General features: G+C 41.3%; 1 protein-coding gene across 1 annotated transcript in view; it reads right to left on the bottom strand.

The window, feature by feature from the left end:
• Positions 1–27,148, bottom strand: part of ITGA9 (integrin subunit alpha 9) — a 303,615-nt gene that overhangs the window by 241,666 nt on the left and 34,801 nt on the right. Inside the window, exons 6-13 of the mRNA XM_075062573.1 lie at positions 20,937–21,066; positions 19,294–19,379; positions 16,843–16,911; positions 12,483–12,620; positions 9,426–9,531; positions 8,086–8,180; positions 4,653–4,743; positions 4,028–4,073 (exon numbers count right to left, since the gene is read on the bottom strand). Of these exons, the coding sequence (XP_074918674.1) occupies positions 4,028–4,073; positions 4,653–4,743; positions 8,086–8,180; positions 9,426–9,531; positions 12,483–12,620; positions 16,843–16,911; positions 19,294–19,379; positions 20,937–21,066 (761 nt within the window). The remainder of the gene's footprint in view (positions 1–4,027; positions 4,074–4,652; positions 4,744–8,085; positions 8,181–9,425; positions 9,532–12,482; positions 12,621–16,842; positions 16,912–19,293; positions 19,380–20,936; positions 21,067–27,148) is intronic.

The following is a 27,148-nucleotide window of genomic DNA, read 5'->3' as shown; positions in this document are numbered from 1 at the left end:
AAAACAACATTGTGAATGTTAGACCAGATCTGGCATTCTTCTAGCCCTTCCCTCAGCCAGCAAGGGAGACCCATATCCAGGGCCGGCTCTGGCTTTTTTGCCACCCCAAGCACGAGCTTGCTCAGCTGGTGCCTGTAGGCGGCCCTGCCCATATCCTACTACATCAGTGGCTGAAGTGAGATTATATCAGATTTATGTTAATAAACTGTACTCTCAATATCTGAGCCCATCATGTATGACCAGATGTGCCCAATAATAAATAATCTCTAGTCAAAGGTGTATAGAGACTTCATGATGAGAGGGGAGGGTAATGAGATTAGCGCATTAGAGACCGAAGACAATAACATCACTTATGCATGTTCACTGGCTAGGGAGCTCAAAAGAGAAAAAGGCCTGGGGCTATGAGGAAAGGGTAAGTGAACAGCAATGTTCCATATAATGCTCTAGCAGCAACATTCATTAAGCTAAAGTTTAGGAAAAACAAAGCTGGGGTAATTTTTCATAGTAGTGCCAGATACATTAGGTGCATTACACTTCTATCATTTAGGATGGGGAAAGGTTCAGCTAATTCCCCCATGCCATGCACTGACAATTTACAGTACTCCTTTGACTTCACCAAATTAAGTTCTGACAGTTCCCCCTGTGTGTTACGATTAACAGCTTTCCATTTTTGCAGCCTATGGCCTGGACTGTTGCTATGTTTATTTCAGGTTGAAGAAGAGTTCAGCCAGAGTCAGGTCGCAATCACAGGGCCATGAGGGCGAGGTACTGGTTTTCTGTGCCACATGACACAGTAAGTGCAGAAGGCTTGGAGCAAGTGGTTAAGAAATCAAGGCCACAGTCCTGGAATGAGAACCAGTCTCAATGCAGGATCAGAGCCCAAGAATGCATGAACTGTTATTCTTAGTGCTTTCAGTTCTGCAGATCTTAAGTATGAATATTCCAAAGGTAACTCAAGTAATAAACCTCCCACACACTCCAAAAATGTGCAGCGAACAGCAGATTCGGTTCTAAGGTGGGCTAAGGAGCCATGCAGTGCATAGAGCAGACCACATTAGGAGTCCCTCCACAAGCCATTTACATCTGGGGGCTGTGGCTTGTGGCAGTGGTTATAGGCACTTATCAACTGGAGCAAGATCAACATCAGTCTCTGATGGCAACTCAGTCTCTCTTACCAGTATCTAAAACTAACAATGGGAGTTTGGTATTCATAGAAAAGAGGAGGAAAGAGCAAACTTCCCAGGATCATCTCACATCGTGGAAGTGCCTGCACTCAGATGCTTGGGGAGGGGATAAAATAGATTAACTTGTATATTTACCTAAACATACTATTTCACAAGCTATGCGCTGCATGATATCTTTAAAATTAGCCTATTTAATGGGTATATATCAAGTTGCAATGCACACATAGAGGCACCATCATCAGCTTCAAATCAAAGTGGCTTCCACAAAAGCTTTTTAATATCATTTGGCAAGACATACATTGTTTTTGGCCAAAAAATTTTACAAGAACTATTTGGAAAAAAGAGTATTTTCCTTTACCCTAATCTGAATCCAAACAGCAAACACGGCACACTCCCTGACCGGCAGTAGCTGCAATTAATTAGCCTAGACACATGATTAGTCCATAATGCACTAATCTCTAAAGAAATAAACAGGCATCGATTTAGTGATTGGATTCAGGTTGCTACACTGTGTGTATTTTCTTGGTTATGTCACAAGAAACCTTCTACCATCGGGACCGGCTCATGTGTGGCCTGTGGGCATGGAGTGAGCTGCTCAGTATTGGGCTGAAGGTCAGAGATCCATCTGGGGCCAGGCCAGGTCAAAACTACAAACTCGGAGTCTGTTACCAAATTGAGAACATGAGGCAGGAATTGGGGATGGGCCAGGCCAGCACCTTTCACCAGAGTCAGCAACAGTCTGAAGCCAGACACTGTAAACCAAGATCAGGGTTGGGAGCCCAGCCTAGGCCAAGAGCCAGGAGTCTGGAATCAAGCCAAGATGCAGAAAGTGACATCTCAGGCAGATGCACACTGGAGGTCTGCACTGTTCAGTCAACTCCCTGAAATGGTTTATATGTGGAGTGCAAGAGAATCACAGAGGGCTATTGCACTTGCCCCTTGGAATAGAATTTCCTGCAGGGCTTAGTCTCTTGGTTCCTCTTGATGGCAACTATGCCCAGGCCCATGGTGGTGACAAGGAAGCAGCACCTGCCTTAAAACCTGCAGTCCCTGGCTCTAGGCCCCTGTGTTCTTACATCCAGTTTATCTCTTCACAACAACACTAACGCAGCATACATGTTTGCACCTTTATTTCCTTTTCAAGCTATTTCTGAGGAACAGAGCTCAGAGATTCCACCTGTTGATGTTTCACAACATTTGATGGAAAAGCTACTGGCTTCCTCTGTTTGTCTGAGTAGTAACAGAATATTAATGTTTCTTAAAGAACACAGCACCTGCACCATGAAGTCAACAGGAGTTTTTCTACTGACTTCGTTGGAAACAGAAACAGGTCTTTCCTGTATCTAACAAGACACATAGGGGGATACTCATTCCACAACTCTTAATTATTTCCCCAACCCCATATTTCTCCTATTAAAATGACCATTGCACAAAAGCTTCAAATAACTGTTCCATCTAGTTCTTGACACTGTTGTTTTATTAAACATTAGAGTGTTTATTCAGAATGTCGTTATTGGCAAAAATAGCCCAAAATATAAATCAGCATAAAAATAAAAACAACACTTTCTTCTTCCAAGGGCGCCTTTCATCTGAGAAAGTCAAAGTACTTCGCAAAAACTTAATTAAGCTGCACTACATCTCTGCGAGGTACTGTATGCAAGTATCATGAACCTCATTTGTAGATCGGAAAACAGACATGAAAGTTCAGGTGAGCAGCCCAAGGTCACACAGCAAGTCAGTATCAGAAGTAGTAACAGAACCCAGAGCTCTCAAGGGCAGCCCCAAGAAGAGTAAATTGCAGCAATCTAACCTCTTGATGTAGCCTCTTGATTTCTTTTCTAATGCCGTGTTACAGGTATCATATTCCATATTTAGTAACATGATTTTTGAGATCTGATAGATACTCAACATTGTACCACATGAGCTTTAACCATTGCACAGGTCATCCATCATATTGACTACAACCCCACCACCTCCTCCTCCTCCTCCTCCTCTGCGGCTGCCTGATATTTACATGGTGCCCCTCAAAGTCTACCCAACAAAATGCAGGAAAAAAACCATCTTCCTCACTTCTCTCTCTGACCACATCAACACCGTCCTTGAGTCCTTGCAGTGACTTCCAGTCTCCTGCCACATAAAGTTCAAATTCCTCATCCTTATCTTCAAAGCTCTGCCCTGCTTAAACCTCAATTCTAGCCCCACTACATCCCCTTCATTCTTCCAATTTGTCACACCTTGTAGCTTCCCTGGTCTCCACCTCCAACAAGGAACTCCATGGCACCTCCAAACCTCAAAATAGCTGTTCAGATCCTGCATGCATTGCAACCTCACTCTCCTTCAAATCCTTCCAGGCTCACTAACTTTCCAACACTGAGCTACAGTCCTACACCACCCACTGCTGACCTCTTGACCTATTTTGTTTCCTTAACTCAAACAATATTTTATAAAGATAAAAACAAAAAAATTCAAGTGACTATATAAACAACTCAAATATCTTTCCAAAAAGGAATCAGTGATGTGTATATCAATGATAACAAAAGCATCTCTCAATCTGTTACTTCTGTAACCCTTACTCTCCCCATACTTCCAACACCCATCTTTTTATTTGGCATCCCCCAGTGTGTGTCTAAATTAGATAATAAGTTCTTCGGGGTTGGGTCCCTTTTATTTATTCTGTAAGGTACTAGGAACCCCTATTGGGTACAGTGTACAAAATAATCTAACTTGTTTCTTCTGACCATAATGAAGAGAAAATAAAAACTATTGGAGGAAGACTGAGAAACCACATAACCAATAAACAGGAGCCAGAAAATCATCATAAAAAAGGAAGAAATTGATCTCACCTTAGAAGCACCACATTGTCTGACATGAAGGCCCCAATGGTCACATCTGAAAACAAAGTTTCATAACTTTTACTTTTACGATGGCATTTGAAGGACACAGAAACCAAACCCTTGTAGTCTGTTTATTCATAACAATTTTTCAGTTGTAAAATATGTATTAATAAATAAAATATTTCTCCATTCCCAACTTAGTTCTGCCAATCAATACATCACAATGTTTGTTTTGCCTGCACTGGTACTGCAAAATTGGGTTCTTCAGGTCACTCCAGTTCTCTCTTTTTGTATCATCTCTCTTTTCATCATCTCAGCTCATTTTTTTTCCATTAAATAGAAACTACCCTCTAGAAAGTAACTACCTTCCTAGGAAGCAAAAATTCTCAACGTTGTTTCTCAGTCCTGTACCATAGGTTCTAAACCCAGACAACTGAACCTGAGGTGTCTGTGAGATAGACTAATCATGTCAGCAGCTTTCACTGAGCGAGGAAAAAGGCAGACACCTACACTTCACACTGTAAGCTTTCCTGTTACTGATTTGAAGGCTCTTTAGAAGCAATATGGAAACTACTTGATATGCTATATTTATCTGCTGCTTTTTTAATTGTTGTTATAATTGTAGTAAACATACCCAGATAACCATTTCCATCCATATCAACTCCTCCTGATATGGACTGGCCAAACATCCGCAGCATTGGGTTTATAGTTTGCCCAGACAGTTTCTGCAACAGATATTATAGAAGTGGAATCACCGAAAGGAATCAAAATCAATATAAAGCACCACATGGCTCTTCTCTCAAGGCCAGATTCTCACGTACACTGAGCCCCCTTTTCACTACCAGAGCACTATTGGAGCCTGACCTTGCAAATCATAATCCTGCAAGCCCTATTCACGTGTGTAAGTCCCATGATCTCTTATGTGAGAAAGTGTTTTCTGGTCTTGACTTGAGTTAAAAGTTAGTGTTGATTAAAATAATACATAAATTACAAATAAACACACACACACAAAATGAACAGCATATCAAATGCATTCTTTATAGAAGACAGGGTCTAATTTTGTATTCCACATAACCTTTTCCATCACCTGCACTCATACAATTAAGAGTTTATGAAGCATCACTAAAAAAACCAGTTAATTTAATTGAAAAATCAAATCCAACATGAGCACTTACTCTAAAAAAAGTTAGTCAATATGTTTAAGGTCAAAACGAGGAAGATTCATTGCCATAGCCAGTTGGAAATTCTGTTTTTCCAGCTATCATACAGTATTTTGTACCAGTGCTGATGCCATATCTCATTTCTGTCTCCCAAACCCATAGGGCTTCTTAAAAATCACTAACACACAGGAACTTTCCTTAAATAGTTAAAAAGGCAAATGTTTTTATCTGGAACAAATCAAGATATTAAAACTTCATCTTCCAAGCCAGCCACATGGCCCACAGGCTCCTGTGTGGCAAAAGAAAGGAGATCTGACTTCAAAAAGGGGTCCCATCACAGAAGTTAAATGGAAAAGACCTATTACAGAGTTGCTAGTGGTGCTTCACAGCATTTTACAGGCTACAATACTTCCTCGTCCAGCCCATACAAGAACGTTAATAGTAGCCAAAACATCACACAGAAAATTCATTGAAAGAGAAAATTGAAAATCAGTACAGTAGTGGAAAAAAGAGATCCTTTAAAACTAACCTGTGATCCTAACGACCAGTTCTAAAGGGGAAACTATGATTTAAAACAAACAGAGCTAAACTTTCCCAGTCAAGGGCAGTTAACATTAGGCAATTGGAAGAAACTTTCTCCTCACATTACATTTACATCATAGAACATGATTAAGTTTTTGGGGGGTCCCTAATAGGGTGGTAAGTTCTGCCTACAGATACCCCACAGACATCTGCAAGCTATTATGGTACAAATGCTGAGGTATAATGCTGTTCTCCTTTAAGTGCCATGAATGAAAACAGCAAGCCATGAAGCTTAGACAGACTATTTATTTAGCTCATGCATTATGTTGCAAGCCAATTAAGCTGCTTTAGCTCAGAGCCATCACTAAAGTTGCTGTAGGGGAGTGAGGCACAGATATAGATAATGATTTGAAGTAGAAAAGGGAATGAAAAGGGTGAAAATTTATATGATATGGGGCCGATTCCTCTCAGAGCTTGTTTAACAGAGGAAATCCAGGGCATCTGGATGGCTCAGGGGCATGGTAATAGGATACATAAAGCCTTTCACCTCAAGGTGGTGGGTTCAAATCCAATCCAGATAGGTAAGGAACAAAAGTTGTAAGCATTTAATAGCTGTTTGGTGGCATATGAAAAGTGAATTGGTGGCTTCAGTCTAGTCCAGGGGTCAGCAACCTTTCAGAAGTGGTGTGCTGAGTCTTCATTTATTCACTTTAATTTAAGGTTTCACATGCCAGCAACACATTTTAGTGTTTGTAGAAGGTCTCTCTCTATAATTCTATAATATATAACTAAATTATTGTTGTATGTAAAGTAAATAAGGTTTTTTAAATGAAGCTTCTTAAACATTTTAAATTAAATTAAAATGCAGCTCTCCCCAGACTGGTGGCCAGAACTCAGGCAGTGTAAGTGCCGCTGAAAATCAGCTCGTGTGCCACCTTCGGCACTCGTGCCATAGGTTGCCTACCCCTGGTCTAGTCCCTTTGGAATAGGTACTAGGATACATTGTAAAAATAGTGCCACAATTGGTATCCTGGATGGAAAAGGGCACCAAGGCAGAGCAATGGGTGTCCTTTAATCCTCTAGAAGTGGTCTCTCCCAGGAATGAGGGGCGAGCATATCGCATTTGCCCACTTTCCTGTGGGAGGGGAGGAACAAGAACTTCAGTCTGAGGCAGTGTCAATGTGTCTTTCTACACACTAAATTTCCTTGAGAATGAAAAACAAAACTCCAATCTGGACATGCAGGAGCTTAGAAGTCCAGAGTCTCCTACCAAATGAGAAGATTCCCAGTTCCAGCAACTATTGCTGAGAAGAGAGTGCAGAGCTGAGCCATACATATGCCACAAATTATCTCATTTTAGAAGTATCATAAAACAGTTTTAACTTTCTTTGCAAAAAACGATGCATATTGTACATACAGTAAAAGGTAGAAGGACGAATCCCTTACAGTCTATTAAAGAGTCTCCACTATAACCACTAAAACCTTTATTCTGCTTAAATTGATTTACTATGTAGGATCTCTCCCAGCAACAAAAAATATTTAGATCAGACCTTCAAACAGCTGGGGGCGGGGGAATCTGCCTTTGCAAAAGCTTGCTAGACAAATATTAGAGACTATGGGGCATGTTTTAATAGGATGTATGGGATTTTATCTTCTTAATTCCCAAGATGCAAAGACTAAATTATCCTAGAATTATATTCAATGCTTCATTGCCTGTATGGCATATGTAGGCAATTTTTACTTCATGGTGGTTTGGTAAAGTGGAATCTCAAGACTGCTCTCCTGACACCTTCTACTACTGGGAGGAAGAGCACCTCAAGTAGTCAAGTGTGCTTCTGCAGGAGGAGTCCCTAGACTCTGTTCCTTCTCACTAATTCTGGTCCTGCTGGGAAGAGAGCAGTGCCAGACTCCCCCCCAGCCCCCACCCCACACACACACACACATCCCAGCCCTGAAGAAGTTTGCTTTGCCATTCCAGTGCCTGTGCTTGTCCTTTTCAAGGTCTGCTGTCACTGAAATACCCCCCCTCCAAGACTTCATCTACATGGGAAGGGAAGCTACATCTGAGAATTGTATTAAAACATATTTTAAAAAAACAGCTCATGCTGATCCATTCTGGACTTGTTTTCCTGGCCAGAGAGAATGAGGCCAAACATCATTAGAAACTGTGCAAAAGAGAACACTGAAGTCTCAGCTCCTAATTAGGCTCAGGTACAGAGTCTGAACAGATGCAGACTACACATACATAGACACATGAGCTACAGAAGAAGAAGGAATCAAATGGTGTGGTGAGGAGAGAGATTACTGCTTCCTGTCACAATGCTTTACCCATACGTTTGGCGCATTTCTGCGAGACCTGACAGAGTGACTCAAACAACAAGTTACCATAGAATACTGCGGAACAATGCCACCTGCGTCTCCATGGTAGATATACACCGCTCCTACGTAGTCATCCTCCTTTGGGGACCCAATGGCGACATCTGCATACGTAAAAGAATGTGAACTGAAAACATATCACAGTCCTTTCCCTTTCCACACCTCCCATGTCATCCTTTTACAGAAGCCCACTGCCCCAGGCTGAAACAATTCATCATGAGAAAAAGGATCACACTATTACTGGTGCCCACTTAGCTACAAATAGTTATCTCATTAAATTCCTTTTTAATTTATACCTATTTTGGCAACTAATAAGAAGCATGTCTCTTAGTTATAAAAATGTGTTTATTCCCACCAGCCTGCTCAAAAAGCCATTCAACGGTCCTTTCATCTGACCAACCCGGAGTGGATCAGCCTTGCACATCGAGACACCACTGGCTCGGAGTACAAACCACCCACTCTGCACTGTAACAACTGTGTTTGAAACACCAAGTTTCCAAAGTCAAGTTAGATCAAGTGGGTGACAAGTCAAGTGCCCTAACATATAGGGGAATGAAAGCGCTGCTGAGCATCTTTGAGGATGCATATTCAGACACACATGCTAAGCCAACCAGTCCGTTTGAAGTCCTTAGTCTGCCAGAAATCACAGCAGCAAACCGGCTGATGTCAACACTCCATTTTCACCTATTGTTATCACAGTGTATGTCCTTGTACAAGACAGCCCATGAAAGAAACTGGACTGTAGGTTACAGGGGCAAGTGACAATAAATAGAATATACAATAGGAGGCAGTAAGAGCTACATGTTAAATGTACTTTCTGATAAGAAGCCCCAGTTACGACAATAAATGGGATATGGGAATAGCCCTGAGACAGAAGATGCCAAATGTTACACAAAAGATGTGGTTTTCTTTTTGTTTAGGGACAACCTAAGAGTCATTAGTAAGAAATATACAATAAGGTTAAAAAAAAAAAGAAAGCAGAAAGGAAACAGACCAAATGCCCAACTTTGCACTGAGTTACCCAGGTATAACTCATGTTGAAATCAATGGGATTTACACCCATGTTTCGTGTAATTAGTAAAAACATCTTTACCAGAAAGTGGCATCTGGAGCTTGATTCACCACAGCATTATGCCATTCTTAAGAAGAGATAATTTCCAAAGGAGTAATGCTGTGGCAAATCAGGCCATCTATTTGAAAGGTTTTCTGATGTGAACTAGAATGATGTTTCCACCTCTACCTTGAAATAGGATTTGAAAGTATAAACGTCCCTGTAATAAAATTTTAAAAAGCCAGACTTGGCTAGAAACAGAACAGAATGGAAACAGGCAGAATGGAAATGCACCGACCTGAGTAGCCATCATCATCAATATCTCCTAAGGAGGCCATGCTTTCCCCAAAGTGTGCATTATAGGCATTGTCGCCGTTCAGAACAAGTTGCTCTTCCAGGACTCCCTAGCAAACAGGAAAAAGGACAGGCTAAGAAAAACAGAGTGAGTGCTGAAAGCTATAAGGCTTCCCTACCGGAACACACAACACTCAGGAAACACCTGGGGCAGAGCTGCAGTGTGACTTCTGCACTGCTATCGAAGCCCCAGTGAATGCAGCTTGCCTGGATATATAAAACAAAAGGGTTAAACACAATCAATCTAATTGACCCCAAAAGTGATTTGAACTAGACAGGACACACCACAGGCCAAACTCCTTAGCCACATATCATAATTCAAGAAGTTATGTTCTACAGGAACATCCACATATGTGAGTTCACGTGAAGAGCCCTGGATTTTTCATGGCTATGGTAAAACCGGCACCAATAAAGTGACTATGCCAGCTGATAACTACTCCTCTCAATTTAGAACTGAAGTCAGAAAGAAGAGAATGCTTTTAAGAACGCAGAAACACCACATATTAATTAATTCTCTATGCTCCAAAAATCCCCCAGTGATGACCTTACCTCATCTCTTTCAAGACCAAGGTTAGAAATTCTGCAAGTATTTTCAAAAGCACTCAGTCTTGGTCTAAATCTGCTCCCTTGGAACTCAATGGAAACAGGGTTAAGACTATACTGACTTTTTAAGAATCCCAATATTTGTCTCTTTATACCCAGGAGAAAGAACTAATATGAATGATGTTATCAATATGCCAAAGCTAGAGGACTTGTTTGACTCACTAAGTTTATCCATACATTAAACTCCACTATTCAGTTCTTGTCCTGTTGGCATGTTGTATCCAAAGAATGCAGTCTCTAGTCAGGATTTACTCAGCCAAAGCTCCCATGGAATTTAGCAGAGGTTTCCCTGGGCAGAGACTGCAGGATTTGTGTCACAAGGTTTGAAAACTCCTAAGCTATGCCTACACTACCATGCTTGCAATGGTGCACATCGCTATAGCGCTGCTAGTGCAGACACTCTAAGCTGATAGGAGAGAGCTCTCCCGTCAATTGAATTGCTCCATCCCCCAGGAGTGGCAGTAGCTGTGCCAGTGGGAGATTCTCTCCCACTGACACAGCGCTGTTCACTCCAGCATTTAGGTAAGTGTAACTTATGTCGCTCAGGGGGGTGGTTCATTCACACCCCTGAGCGACATAAGTTATACCAAAGTCGTAGAGTGTAGACAGCCCTAGACTTTGCATGTTACAGAGCAAGGTAAAGAATGGACAAATGTAAAATGAAGAATAAAGGATAGCTAGAGTTAATATGGGAGAGAGAGAGAGAGCGTCCAGAACTGACTTTTGCATTCACATGCCAACAGATGGCAACTCATGCCCACGCACTTTCTATCCAACCTCATTTGAGTGAGCTTTAATTTCTTGCAATGCACCCTCAAGAGGAAAGGAACATTTCCACAAGAAAAAAAAAATTAATTACTCAAGCCAACCTCAAGAGCCCACCTCAAGTGTTCAGATTTTTTTATTCTCCACTTTGTGAATCAGGGAAGCACATGTAATACAGTCTTTTTCTTGGCTGCAGGGAGCTTCTGACATTAAAATAATCCTACATGATGAAGTTGGGATACAGAGTAAGGGCAGGGGAGGGGAAAGCATACAGTCCTGTATGTGTTACTTGTTTCTTTAGAGCACACACCTCCAGTGATTAGATATAAGTGTATCAAATCTGTCATAATGCCACATGTGCACGCTATAAAGTAATACTCTACATGCCATCAGGGTTATCTCTTATGGTGTAAGTGTCATGTGAGTGGTGTGGGTAGATAATTGAAATGAAGTGGAGTTGATCTGGCATCCATACAACAAAAATCCCAATCCTACAAATCATTATTCATGTTACTTTACTTCACATGGGAAGCCCCAATGAAGTCAAGGTTGAAGGAAGGAGAAACTGCTACTAGAACCTCAAGTTGGTTTATTTAATACATCATTTATAGACACAAATAATTCACTTTTTCACCATGAACAATTTGGGGCAGGGATTGTCATTTACTCTAGGTTTGACATCACCTAGCACAATGGGATCCCAATGCGGTTGACCTCTCGGCACTACTGCAATCAAACATTGAATAAGCAGCAGATCAAAGTAGATGGCGGGGGCGGGAATCAGGGCTCATTTCAAGGATTGTTAATTGACAACTGAATTAACCCAAATACAAGTCTGGTTTCTTTCACACACAGTCTGTAGGACTCGTACATAAATTTTATTTCCAGTAAAAATATATTATTGAAGTTATAAAAAGAAAGTTAATGTGAACCCAATAGCGCTAATGTTGAATCCAATGAAAAATCTCCCATTGACTTAAAAGGAGGAGAATTGGGACCTATATGTAAAAAAATACAGCTCAATTCTTAGAGTCAGTTTAAAGAGGCACTTTCACAAACACATTTCCCTGAAAAAATATATGTGTCTTATTTTTCTTTAAGCACTGTGTACTAATCATCTTCTTTGCTACTCCTGGAAGTCAAAGTTCAGAATATCCCAAGACTACAGTTGTGCAATGTGAAATTCGGTGGTTTCAGTCGAAGGGGCTTTCCACTGTAGGCTTTCAATAAATAGCATCAAGTAATAATACAAATCTATTCATTAGTTTCTCTTCAAATCCCTGGCGTTTTGTTTTGAGTTGTGGATTTGAACAACCATCCAAAACACAAAGAATAACTGTGGTCAAAGCAGCTGATTTTGAAATCAAAAGCATGGAAAACCACCAATACCACCAAATTTCAACATAAAACCAGAAATTTTCCCAAGCTTCCTCAAAAGAGTCACATTTTCATGACCAGGAGCTGACTCCTAAGTTTGTAAAAAAAACCATGATATCAGATGGTTTTTGCCTGGCTTCATGTTTTGTTGGAAACACACACATACACATCCCATGTATGTAACACACCAAATTACATGGTAAACCGCAACTGGACTGACCCTCCCACCACATGCTCATCCACTTTGCATACTCACATTTCCTCTGTTGACATAGACTGTGACTTGACCTTCATCTCTGATCTCAGAAAACATGGGTGCTCCAACCAGCAGGTCTGAAAGTCCATCTGAGTTCAGATCAACTGCACATAAGGAGGAGCCAAAGTAAGAGCCCATCTGTAACCAAGCCGAGTCACAACAAAGCATTCAGTATCTGCCCACACACAGGAGGAAATCATTTATGTTTTTTAACATCAACTGATGACTTGCTGCTTTATCTCATACTAGCAGCCCTAAGGAGAAACCTTAGGGAATTTTTTGGCAAGAATTAGGCACTTTATTATAACTGTACATCAGCTTAGTTTGTAGAAGGAATAAAACTCATACTCCAAGACATATTTAAAAGAGGCACTAAATGGCCTTACTTTGGAATAGCTTTTGCTTGGCAAATATCTAAAATGAGGAAGAGGAGAATTAGCAGCCTGGGCCAAGATTTTCAGAGGTGGCTAGTGATTTTTGAGGCCCAATGTCACACAACTGAATGGGGCCTGATTTTCAGAGAGTTTTTTGCTCATTTTTAGCTCATCACTTGCAAAAATCATGCCACTTTTCAAGCTGTCTCAAGTTGGAGTCCCCAAAAACAGGGGCACCCAAAATCAATAGTTATTCTTGAAAATCTTTTTCCTAGTCTTTTTAAATTTCTCACCATCAACCAGAAAGAAAAGTAGTAGTCTGACTGCAGCATTTTTTCCATGCTAAGCAGCTATATTTGCATCAGGAGGTTACTTCCAGTTCATGAAACGTGAGGGGCAAGTTTTGGAACTGGTGGGCTGGGAAGCACAGCCCACTCCCCAACTCAGAGTCTGGCACCCCAGATTTGAGCTGCATCCACACTGCTCTGTCCCACATTACAAAGGGACTCAGACTCTCTGACTCACCCCTCCAGCATTGGCCACTGACCTAAGTCAAGAAGGGTTGCTAGCCTAAGTCAGTCTTATTTCTGTGTGGAAGGAAGATGGGCTTGGGTTTGAACCTGAGTCTGAGCCTGAGCTTGGTGTGCTGTGTTGACATACCCATATGGGCGTCCGACTGCAAGCTAATCAGCCTAAGGCCCTAAATCTGCAATCCCTACTACACAGAACTCCCACTGGTTTCAGTGGGAGTTTCATGCCCTGAACTTGCAGAATCAAGCCCTAAATGTGTAGTCAATTTCTATCTTCACTGAAAGATATCGGGCTGAGATATTTAGGAAAGAGAATGAAAGACTTAGGCGTATTATCAGATCTATTTCAAATAACTATCAATATAGAACATTAAATACTAACCACCCACCCAAATATACCCTTAAACCACACTTGAGGTTTGATTTAAAATACAAGTAAGAAAATTGAAGGCAAAACTGGACATGGTCTTTAATTCACTCAACTGGCCAAGATGCTCACCAATGACTTTGTCTGCCCAACCTGCTCACGAGCAAAGTGCGACACTTTGGACTTCAGAGTCATTCCAGAACCCACAAAAAGACAGAGCATGAAAACATCATCGGCAAACCGATGGGCTACACACACACTAGTGCATAGCTCTCAAATGTCTCACTTCGACGGACATCACACATTTTAGCCCAAAAGCCATCTGCTTTCCACATTAATCTGGTCACCCCTCGCTTTTATTGTTGACAATTATTTATATCAGAAACATGAAACTGACATTACAAAGTTACTTAAACTTTTTTTTTTTTAATTACAACTCTCACAGCATATTACATTTGCTACATACATTATGATTTTAGAGTCTCATTTTGGGTTTTTAATCACACACGGAGTTTCACATTTGGGCCTTGACAGATTAAGGTGTATGAAACAGAGCTCTGGCCAGCCTATTAGGGTATATCCATACTGCTGTTGGGAGCTTGCTTCCCAGCACAGACGCCCAGTTTCGTGCTAGCACTGCTCAAGCTAGCATGCTAAAAATAGCAGCATGGTCATGGTGGCAAGGGCGGAGACTCAGACTAGCTGCCTAATTACAAAACCCACCCAAACTGCAGCAGCCGCACTGCTCTGTTTAGCACATTAGTTTGAGCAGACCAAGCACGTACCTGTCTACCTGCGCTGGGAAGCATGCTTCCAGCTGGTGTGTAGATATACCCATAGGCATAATGTGAAACAGGCAACAGCCACTCTGGTGTTCAAGTTGAGAATGTAACATTCCATCTACAAGATTCCATGAACTGTTTGGAAGCTGTAAGGACAGCGGGGTGAGCCGAGGATAGCATTTCAGCATGTAACTCTGATATTTGGGTTCAAGGTCAGACCTTTAACATTATCTGACTCACTAGTTATTTTGTAGTGGAATTCCCCTGGTGGATTTTTTTGGTTTATTTTTTTAAAATCCAGTAATGTTTTAAAACAAAATTCTCATGGGCAGCGAGTTAGAGTTATGAAAAACATTTCACTATGTATTCAGGCAGCTTTAAGGAAAAGGCTGTTATTTACCCAACTGTGCAGTATGCTCATGTTACTGTGAGAACCTGGCATTTCTGCCTATGTTTTTATTTGTAACCACAAGATTGTATTTACTCTTTTCCATATTTGATTTCCCAACCTTTTCCGCCCTACGAAAAGAGAGGAGGGAAAAAATTCCTGTGCATTATGTCAAGTGTGCATGGGACATGAGAGGCATGAACTCATACCTTTGTTGCTAAAACAGTGTTTGGTTTGATTTCGTTTCCAGTAATATTCATTAAGTAAGCATTGCACATCAAATTACATTTCACTATGGAAAAAGACAGGCAGGTGTTTTTGTTTGTTTTTAAATAAATTATAGCTCAGATTTTACAGGAACTGGAAGGATGGGGCACAAGAAAATCTACAAATATTTGAAGGATATAAACACCAAAGAGGTGCAGAATTATTAATGGTATTTATAAATGGGAATTGTGAGATTAAATTAAGAAAGGAAAAGTTTTGGCTGAGTAGCCAGAACACTTCCTGATAGCTCTATGCGGTAAACTCAGGAATCGTTTTTCAAGAGAACCGATGGAAGCATCATCACTCAGGGCATTTAAAAGAAGACTAGAAGAAACACAAGAAAATGCACTAGAAGAAACAATCAGGCACCAACAGGGAGATGTACTGGATGAACTGATAGCATCACAGAAATTTGAGATGAAAAAGACCTATCAGTGCAAAACAAAATAGTGGAGACCTAAAAAACGCAATCACTTCATCCACCACCTATTCATCCTACGGATTTTCTCCTGTCCCCACTGTTTAAGCAACTTTCTATAATATGCACTTATGATTCACTGAAACATTGGTGAAGTGTCCCAATGACAGGCTGATAACAGCATCACCTAGTATAGCCAAATTCGATTAATACTGTATACTGTTCAGGGTCTTCATCTCTTTTAGAGCCTGACTGCACAGCCAGAGCAGAGTGCGAATACAAGCGGTTCCTTCTGGGCAGCCATGAGCTAGGCAGACAGTCTCTTCCTCAGAGATTTATCCCTAAATAAAGCACATTCCTGTTGTTCCCTCAAGCTGGATCTGCTACGTATTTGTTTTCCTGAGGACATAACACCTATCACCACCAACGCTCCTGGTCAAGGAGAAGGTGCATTTCTCCCTACCCCAGCACGACCTCACACAGGGATGTAGAGTTTGACTAGATACTGCTAGAATATTAAAACAAAGGACCAACGTTAGCTCTAAGGAACAAATCCTCAAACCAGCACCCACGGTAGACGCATGGAGGGAAGAGGGAAATAATCCTTTCTCAACGTAATGGAGCTGCTCCACAGCCCACTACTATAACTCTAATGTACCTGCCTCCTCCTCAGAGGGACAGGGAGAGAAGCTCTGGACATATGAGAATCAGTTGCTATACAGGATCTAACTCTTTCCTAGTTTGTCTTCCATAGCTGACCTTTGTAGGGCACCCCAAATCTTGCAGGAACAGGATTTCCCTTAAACAGCTTATCTACACAGCAAGTTACTGCATGGCAAGCCAGGCTGTGATTCTACAGTACTCCGGCCTGCTGCAAAGCAACCTCCCACGTGAACCCTGCTACAGTGCAGTCAAAGTCCCAGAGTGCGACAAGCTGGTACACGGCAGATTCACACTCTGGCTTGCTAAGGAGTAACTCACCATGCAAACAAAGTACATTTTTATCAGCTTTAACAGGATTTTTAATTGCAAATATTACCACATTAATAATTTACTCCACAATTTCAGCACCGAGCGGATGCTACCACTATGATAGAAAAGATGGTTGGTCTAAATGATGGCTTTAGGACTTCTGGGGATTTTTACACCTAAATCAAACACTTAAGAAGCTATTAATTCAAAATAACACCAATTGAAATAGCCACATCATCATTTTTTGTGAAGAATCGCTCACCTTTTTACCCGATGCCTGAAAAATCTTTATTAAGGAGCCTGATCCCCTGTCTGTCCTGAAAATATAAACCTATCAAATGGAAACAAAAACAAAAGCAGTTACAAACACTGACCACAAGGATAAGTAGTTTATAATGTTATGAATTCATCAGTGCAGTCTGAGTATATATGAACTTTATTCATTATAATAAAATGATCATTAATATTTGCCAAACTCCACATTCAAGGTGATCCTCCTGCCTTTTCTAAAACAAAAGTTGAATTTTCATTTTAGTACCAGATGTTAGAGGTCTCTTGTCATTACAAGTACTTAAATAGCATCTTAATGCTGCTTTGTGTGTGTGTGTTTAAAAAGACCCACTGCACAAAAGCCATAATCTCAAGCAAATGTCTCTTGGAAAGGAATAGCAAAGTGTCCCAGAGTAACTAGGGCTGAGAATCTGACTGGTTATCGGGATCTTCCCACCCCTATCTTCTGTGCCAATTCCAACACCATCTCCCCCACCCCCAATCTCAAAAAATGTCAAGCTGTTTTAGCAAAGATCAGGGTAAAAACTGAAATGACACCAGTAAATATGTTAGCACCTTATCAGTCAGATTTTTTTCAAATGTTACAAAATTACAATGTATAGCAGCAGAACTTTAACTTGTGTTCATACAAGTTACTCTTAGAATACCCTTTTTAATATGTCCTAGACTGCATGAACTTACACGGCGAGTCAGCCTCCACGTTGACGCTTTCTGACATTGGTACTTCTCTCTGGATTGTTTTTCCATGTAGATTAACTTTCATATTGTTTACAGTTACTCATTCAGAAAGCACACTTTTGAATGAGAATCTTGTTTAAAAATGGCTTCCATTTCATTCACCCTGTTTTACAGGATGTTCTGACTGATTCAGACAAAATGGCAAACAAGCCACAATGAGCAATCTTGAGGGTAGATAGCTGGGTCATTAAACCAGTAGGAAGTATGGAAGATTGAATGAAATTAAAAATCTTCCTTGAAGTAAATATAGACATTTTTATCTGTATCATAATAAACATTATACCTTCCTTATTGTGGACAAAATAGACAAGGCTAGTAGCAGTGGAGAGTCATAATGTAGTGATTTGGACATACTCAAATATAAGCCACTTATTGGTTGTTTTTGACTGTCTAATTGATTTAGTTGTAATACAGGTAAATACAGCAATGCAAGATCAAAAAGGAGATGGCCTAATAAAGACTATTAGATCTTCTGCTCCTAAGGAGGCCAGCACACTCCTGGCACAATGTAGAGTATTAGCACTGTCCTCCAGTCCCAGAGCAGTACAGCAGCTCATTAATATTTAGCATTTAAGACCAGAAAGAGTAAAGAACCTAACATTTAATAAAATCCCCATTTGCTTGCAGCGAGGAACAAGTCTCCACCGAAGTCTTGAGTCACTTGTTAGCTCAGAGCAGCAGCAACAGCAAATCTGAAGTCAATTCATCCACTTCTGACCAGCAGGTGTCAGTGTAGTTAATAGGACCGGGCATCCCTTCATCTGCAAAGCTGATCATCAGAGCCAAGGACTTGATGTATTAAATTACATAGTGAATTATTAATGGGCACTTAATAGTTGTGTGCACATGGAGTTTTAAGATGCTGTATATTTCTCTGAAACAAATCAAGTATTGTATCTTATTGTGAAAGTTTCCCTTGGACATGGGGGGAAGGGGAGCAGGGGAAAGAGATTAATCTAGATACAATGACATGAAGATAGAGATTATCTTGGGTTTCACAATGGCCTGGTCCAGAGGAGATGAGGAGCCAAGGGTTCTGAATATTAAACTCCAATTTTGCTGCTGACTTGAATTTTGTAATTTTGGACAAGTCACTTAAGCCCCTCAACCTTAGTTACCCCATCAGCAAAATGGGGATAATTATAATTCCCGTCATAGGGAGGTCATCATCATGGAAAATCCCAAAAGCACCACCCAGCTCCAATCTCTAGCCAGGTCCTCTGGCTGGGTTTTCAGTTTATATCCATCACTGGCAATCTTATCGAGCCACCAACACTTTTGATGTCTGCATGATCACCAGCCGTGCAGTTGCTCTTGTTCATATACAGCTTCACAATTCGTTGGTCTTCCCTTCTGATAACTCCATACCAACAAGGCCACCAAAACCAAACTAGTGCTATTTTAAGCAAAATAGGTTAAAAAAATTCAGACAGAAGAGTGATTTTTGAATTAACAATGTCTCTTTAAAAAAACTATTTTAAAGATGGAGGTGTAGGAAGGAGCACCACAAGGGGCAGAGAGGGTAAATTTGAGGACCTCATCAAATTTCCTCACCTCTTCCAGGCAAGTGCTCAAAAATTAATCTTCAGGCAAAATTTCATGGTTCATTAAGTTTACAGGAACTAAGTCAATATATTTTACCCAGTCACATCTGACTGTATCATTGTTTGACTAAAAGCCACACCTTTCCAATGCCTCCATCCTGGGGAGCTCCTCCTACAACATCTGTGGTAGTCGGCTGGGAGAAATGACCTGCTGTCACTGCGTATCCTGTGCAAGAGGTTGGGTGGGGTGATGGGGAAGACAAAGGAAAAAAACCAAAAAGGAAAAATGTGAGAAACGGGTCAGCTATCTGGATCACACTAATCAGGTTCCACAGTTCCTCTTGGAGTGTAAATATCCCAGCGTCATGCAAAAAGCAGTAGGCACTCACTTTGTACAGGAACTCGCCAACATTCAGTTCAAGTGTGCAACACATCAGGAAATTACAATAAGCACTCAATTGTTTTTTCAAAAGCCAAGAAGGTGAAGGTGTGGGTGGGAGCCCGGTGAAGGATAGGCAAAGGTAGGAGGAACAATGTTAAGAATCCAGATGTGAGAAGAATGAGAAGCAGTAAAAACAGAAACCTGCACACTGAAAGTCAAGTGACCATATCATCAAAAAGAAATGGCTTTCATGACTGTGAATGACAGTCTCATGTATGCCAAAGAGAATGATACTCCCTCAGTTAAAGTAACTGCCCATCATGGCATGAAAAAATCAAGTGCCTTTTCAGTTCATAGGGAAAAAAACAAAACGATATATGAAGAGGTCAGCAAAGTTAATGCTTGAAAAAGAAAAAAACAAGAGTGAATTTGAAACAGTATATAAAGAAAGTGTATCTGAAACAGGTAGATCAAAGTTTTGTCTCATTTGCTAAATTAAAAATGATATATAATAAGTTTAAAGGAGTCTAAGGAGAGAACTGGGTTTCTTTCCCTTTTAAGGATGTTTTGTATTCAGCTCGCCCCTCCATTGTGAATTATGATTCTCTCGTCCACATGCTAAACAGTCTAAATCAGTGGTCTAAAGGTCTAATCAGTGGAAAAATCTATATATGACTTTACATATATACACACACTGTTCACTTAATTATCATTGAGTGGCACCTGCTACATTATATTTAGAAAAGACTGCAGGTTAAGGAAAGTCAGCCTGAGTCTTTAGTCAAACAGCATTAGACTATTGCCTGTTGAGTTTTCCAAGTCCTGACACTCCTAAACACTGGGGATTAGGTGGAAGCCTTTTAATTAATTTCACTTGTGACAGTTGATTTTAAAGCAAGGCCTCTAGAAGTTAAAGCCTAGTCTGTTAAACACCTACAAAATCTGCTCCACTCCCTAGCCCACCTCCCCCTCCCCCCATGGTCTCTTACTAATAAATCATTTATGTAGTGCTTCGTTTCTTCAAATAAACTAATCATTCTACAGATACAGAGGAGCCGCTCAGCCCAAACCACATAGTAAGTAGTGGCATGGCCACAGCTAGACTCTGGCATTCCTGGCTTCCAGTCTGTTACTTAGCCTAGACCATACAGTCTCACAATGCAAATCTGTTTTCTATATTCCAACCGCTATAATGTTGGGATGGAGTGGCAGGGAATGAAGTCCTTCACTGCTTTTTTCCTATATATTTTGTCAGGTAACTCACCAGCCACTCAAACCATTTTAAGCTAGCCACTTATTCTTTTACTTTACACCAACAAAACATTATTTCCCCTGAAAAACAACTGCACCATTATTTTACCCTATTTCCAGCCTGACATCGGGGTCCGAGCAGCTACTTGCCTAAGTATGTGTACCGCCTGGCTATCACAGCATCATCATTCAGTTTGAAATAGGTGTTGTCAGTGAGGTTCAACACTTTGACAGTTCCTGTCCAGTAAAAAGATCCTGGTGCTCCCATGATGACCAACTCCTATGAGAGAAAAGAAAACAGGGATGGATGGGAACCAGAAAAAAATATGGAAGAATTAATCACAGCAAGCAATCGTTACATTTTATAAGGCCAGAGGAGATTTAAATCAAGGCTTCATGCATAAATCTGCCCACAGAAAAGAGTCAGAATTATTCCTATGTTTATACAGTACTTTTCATCCCAAACATTTCCTAAGAAAGTTTTTGCCAATACTAGAGGCACTTCACCCCTCTATTAAAATACCTGAGCTCTCCTCCAACCCTTGCCCTTCACACAGACACCTGGAATCAAAACACCTCTGTTGAACCCTCCTGCTACCTCTACAAGAAGCATCCCCAATCAGTCTCACAAGCTACTGAACATGCCTTCAAACATGCTCTTCCAACAACTGTTCCTCCCAGCTGCTTCGTCCTCCTACTACTCCCAAGAAGTACCAAAACTGAGCTACAGAATCCATCCACTCATTTAACAAGCACCCTAGACCTACCTCCCAACCTGCTGCCAACAGCTCACAGCTTCCAGGTGAAACTGTAGACAAAAAGTCTACAGTTCAAAACAGGATGAAGGACCAGATCCTCAGCAGCTGTAAGTCAATTGATCCCTACATCAACTGAGGATTTGGACCTATGTATTTAAGAGAAATTGATTATATGAGGACCTTAAAAATGTAGATAGTCCCCGTGCATTTAAGGTTGTGTTTTGAGGGTGGAACTGTGCAAAACTCAGACCAGAGTCATGTACTTCAGTGGAGTTTCAAAGGGACCTGGGACAATTTATGGTTTCAGGTGGAAACTACTAGGAACCTGATGGTTATACTTGGTTTTGATCTGAAATCAGGAAAAATGTGATGGTTTTAACATTTCAGTTGAGTTCTGCTTTTGAGTTTCTTGGACTTGACATTCAAAACAAAACTCAGGCTGAACAAAGTCTTGGGAACTAAAATCAAAGAAAGATTCAAATGGACCCCCACAAGTGGAAGCCACTGAGTTTCCCATCCTTCCATTTGAGAGAAGGGGGCCTTCTAATTATCAATGAAAACCACAAACATGTAATACGCAGTGGTAGTGGTGGAAAAGAAAAAAGAAAAAAAAACAAGCTGAGCTCAGAGTGAAATCATACAGATGGTGATCCCTGGCTGAAAGCCAAGCCCAGCTGAAAAAACTAGTGTCACATTTGAAGGATTTGATTAAGCTGAACTAGGAAAGGGCAGAATAGGAGTTAATATAAGCTCATCATAAGAACTGAACAGTCTCTGATGTAAGAGAACTGAGTGAAAATTGGCTTCCATTTTCCTCACCCCTCAAGGAATAGTGTATGAGGCATTCAAACTCATTGCTGGTGAGAGAGACTACCCTTGCTGTATTGCACAGGCACTGGGGAAAACTATACTCTTTCCTTCTACCTCAGCACAAGCCATGAATCGTGGTCACATGCAAACTGTAGAAGTCCTGGAATTAACTAAGTTACAATGTCACTGTTTCTTCTGGTTTGCCAGAGGAGCACAATAGGGAAAGAGAGTAACCAACTTTTTTCCCCGTTTAAGGCCTATGCCTATATGAAGCTTGCCTCGTTCTGAGGAGTGTATCAAAGTTTGATCAAAGTGTCGGAATATCACAACAGCAACATGAATGTTGTTCCTAAAAGGGGAAGACTATAGCCATGGCTACATTAGACATTTCAAAGCGCTGCCCGGGCAGCGCTGCGGGAGCGCTGCCGCGGCAGCGCTTTGAAGTGTGAGTGTAGTCAAAGCCGCAGCGCTGGGAGAGAGCTCTCCCAGCGCTGCTTGTAAACCACATCCCTTACGGGTGTAGCGTGCAGCACTGGGAGCCGCGTTCCCAGCGCTGCCGCCCTGATTACACTGACACTTTACAGCGCTGCATCTTGCAGCGCTCAGGGGGGTGTTTTTTCACACCCCAGTTGCAGCGCTGTAAAGTGCCAGTGTAGACAAGCCCTATGTCTCGGTGCTTCAGACCACCCTAAAGTGAAGCCTCTGTATAAATGTGCCTCTATAGAAACAAATTGGTGCAGCAGGAAGACTGGGGTGGGGGAGGGAGAGAAAAGGGGAGAAGTTGCAAGGCGAAGTAAAGGGATTTAAAGAGTGACACTTCTGGGAAAAAAAGGCTGAAGTGCCAGAGTCCAGACCCAGTTTTCAAACGTGGGATCCTACATGGACATGCAAACCCCACATTAGGATGCTCTTAGTATATAAAATAGGCATTTCTGAGCACAGCAAATTGAAAAATGATGCATCGACCTACAGCTATTTATGTGCATCTTTTAATTAAAATCTAAGCAGTTGCGTTTGTGTTGCTTGTATGACGAAAGACCACCTCAGGATAGTGAAATAGTAGATCATTTCTTTTCTCAGGGGACTATACAACAATGAGGCAGAATCCCACCTGGGATTCTTATATCATGTGCTCTCATTCGAAAGCCCTTCATCCAGGATTTTTTTAAAATGTATGTTTTGGTCACTGAAGATTTGTCGTGTACAACATGAAATAAGGCAGCTAGAGCTTTTGGAAGGAAATCCCATACTCAGTTCTCTAAATCCAGAGAGAGTTTACTCCAAACCACAGGGTGCTGGAGGGAATTCTCTGCCACATCAGTGATGAACGTAATATGCATTATTCTCAGCTCTGACCAGACAGAGCAGCACAGCCATGAATTATTGCTGTACAATTGTGTGAATGTATATGTAAATATGGGCCTCGTGCAGCTATACTATGAAATCCAGGAAGCCTGTGGTACAGAGTTTCCTTTTTTTTTTTTTTTTTTTTTATTGTGCTGACAGACAGCTGGTTTTCTTCACCTGTTTTTTATAAAAAAGGTCACAGGAAATTGTAACCCAGTAATCAGGCCGGTAACACAGCCCCTGTTACCAGAAGAGTGGTGATAAACTCCTGTGCTAGAGTAGTCCAGTCCAGTGGAGGCTAACTATGGGCATTTCATGATGATACACAAGGACACAGATTGCAATACACAGCTAAATAGAGGGGTGTGCTAAGCTACAGGTTTTTTTCTTGGGAGTGGCTGTGCCCTTGAGAACAATGGATTTTCCCTGGGCAGAAACAACTTGCATCAGCAGGACTGAGTGCAAGAGTGTACAATAGGGGCTTCCCTGTTTGACCCAGAAGTCGTTTATCTACATTTCCTGCTCAGGCTGAAGCTCCATAAGGCAGGAGCACTAAAAGTTCAAAGACATCTTTTGAACTAGGCGGGTGAGGGAGGTTTACAGCATGGAAAAAGAAACAGCCTTGATTGTGCAGACAAACCAGGAAACAGCTGTTGCAGACAAGTCTCCTGTTACCAGACACAGTGCCATTGTCATAAGGGTTGCAACCCACTCCCAGTATACTTGGAAATATCTCATTCCAGTTTTTCATGAAGCATACCCTAATTCTGTTTATATCAGCCAAGACAATAAACCCTCTGGGCCAAATTTGATGGTGGAGTGTAAATTAGATCTCTCTCACATTACATTGAACTTCTCGCACTAATTACATCCACTCTGCTGACATCTAGGAGAGCTCTACCTTCCGTACCAGAAGGCATAAGGAGACTCGTTTAAATTCCACTTCCTTGGCACATAAATTCTACTAGCTTAGACTAAGAAACTGAAAAGAACGTAAGCAACTCCAAGGGAGTCTCACTCAGTGTCAGGGGCTCTAACCAGGGCCAGCATTTCCATTAGGCTACCCTAGGCGGTCGCCTAGGGCACCAGGATTCGGGGGGCGGTATTTTATGCACTCCCCACAGGACGCGCGGGAGCTTCTGGTTCTGCTCCCGTCGCGCAGCTGAAGAAAGGCCTTCTGCCGACATGCCGCGGAAAACAGTGGCAGGCAATTAGCAGCTCAATGACTGCCGCTGTCATCTGCAGCACTTCGGCAGACGATCCTTCTTCGGCGGCACGACGGGAGTGAAACCGGAAGCTCCCGTGTACCCCGTGGGGAGCGCACAAAATGCCACCTCCCCGAATTCTGCCTAGGGCGCCAGAAACTCTGGCACCGCTCCTGGCTCTAACTTACACATCACCTCCAAGTCTGATCCTCTGCATCTATGGGAATCTAAATAAATAAGTCAAAGTGAGTCTAACTGGATCTCAAGGATAGCTAAGTTTATGTGATATGTACACTCGGGATAGGAAGAAAATATTACACTAGAGTTTGTCTACACAGCAGGCAAGGCGCACTACATGGGTGTGCTTTCTAAAGCGCGCTAATATATTGCACACTAACTGGTCCATGTAGGCCCTGCTGCTGAAAGTTCCCTAGTGCATTTTTACATATTGCTGTTTCAAACAGCACTACATTAAAGCACACTAGGGAACTCTTAGGGCACACCAGCAGGGTCTGTATGGACCAGTTACTGTGCAATACATTGGAGAACTTTAGAAACCACACCCACATAGTGCGCACTGCTTCACTGCATAGCTAAGCCCATAGATTCCCTTCTAGTATTGCTTGGAGTCACTTGGACTCCCATCAGAACTTGGCCTTCTCAGTTTAGTGGTTACCTTCTTTTCTTCTCCTTGTCCATTCTCACCAGCACTGTTGAGGTTCATGAATTTTAAAATTTTCTTACTGCATCTGCTATTGCTCCCCTTGCTGTGCATCTATTAGTTCTCTCCCAAGCACTCTGAACTGGCAATTCAAAGCTACACCATCTGGCAGTGAGTAACAGGAAGCAAAGCTTCCAAAGTAACTGATTTAGGACAGCCCATGAGTTAGCAGGCTAATGGCAATGGCACACACTGCAGTAACAACAATAGAAAACCACTGACTACTTTTAAAGATGAAGGAACCAGACCCAGGGAAGGAGGGGTATAGGGTTGATTGGAATAAAAAGACAAATGTAAGTAGAAGGGGAGAACTGAGAAAAGAAAGCCCTAACTTTATGCTGCTTTCCAGATCCCACCTATCCTATTCCACCCCTCTATTGGCCTCCTCTTAGTTTTTAATCAAACAGGATATTGAATATGGACTTAATTTATATCTACAGTGTTTCACTAAATGAACCGTTAATCATGCTATCCTCCACCCTTCAGTGCATCAGCAGAAGTCACAGACATATCACCATTGGATTAAACAGTGGAACTTCAGGAAAGTTTCATCTTACGTCTGAATTTTGCAGCTCAGGCCCATCTCTGATATTGTATCAATGTAAAGTCATCATCATTAGGCACAAAGGCCAGGATTTTCAAACATGCGTAGAGATGTTACATGCCCAACTTAAGACAACTTGAAGGGAACAGATATGCAGAATGTGTTGGGCATCTACTTTCTGCACCTCAGGCTTCTTTTTCAAAAATCTCTCAAATTGGGCACCCAAAAATCACTAGTCACTATTGAAAATTTTTGTTTTTATCTTTCTAAAAACTTACAGCAAACAATATTCTAGACCATGAGATAGGTAAAAATCTATTTTGATGCCTTAAACATTGATCATGTAACATTTGCTCAAACAAGTACTCCCACTAATAGTAAAGGAGCTACCCTCATGAGTAAGGATTGCTCAAGTGAGTAAGGATTATAGGACTCAGCCCTTACTGAATCACATATGAAGAGAGAAACAGACTTTTTCCTCCACAGTATCTTTGGCTATAAAATCTAAGAGAAAAAAAATGAAGAAATTCTGAAAAGAGATGAGCCTGTGTTTGATATGAATGCTACTGAGAAATTTAGAGTAAAATGTTCTAATTTTTTGGAAGTTCAAAAACAAAATTTCACTGCAGAAACAATGAACCCTAATGTCATTGAAGTGAGATCAATGATGTTACATCAGGGATTAATTTGACCAAGCATTTATGTAACTGCCCAGCCATGGCTCTGAAAAACATATTCCACGGTACCAGCAAGAATGGACAAGGCATCAGAAAAGGTGTTTTCTCTAAATTTAAGGACTATTAAAAAACATTTCATTCATGGGGGAGGGAAATTTTAAAGAAAAATTCAAGAGAATAAATAAAAAGTAAACCCAGAGACGGAAACTGTGGGACCTATATGGTTAAAATATTCCCTCAGGATAGTCTTCAAAGTTCATTCATTCTTCCCTGGGGGTACTTAAGCATAAATCTCCATTT

The sequence above is a fragment of the Chelonoidis abingdonii genome, chromosome 2, assembly GCF_003597395.2.
Source record: "Chelonoidis abingdonii isolate Lonesome George chromosome 2, CheloAbing_2.0, whole genome shotgun sequence".
NCBI lineage: Eukaryota > Metazoa > Chordata > Testudines > Testudinidae > Chelonoidis > Chelonoidis abingdonii.
Note: the sequence above shows the minus strand (reverse complement) of the source record. Positions and strands in the feature narration are given on the sequence as shown.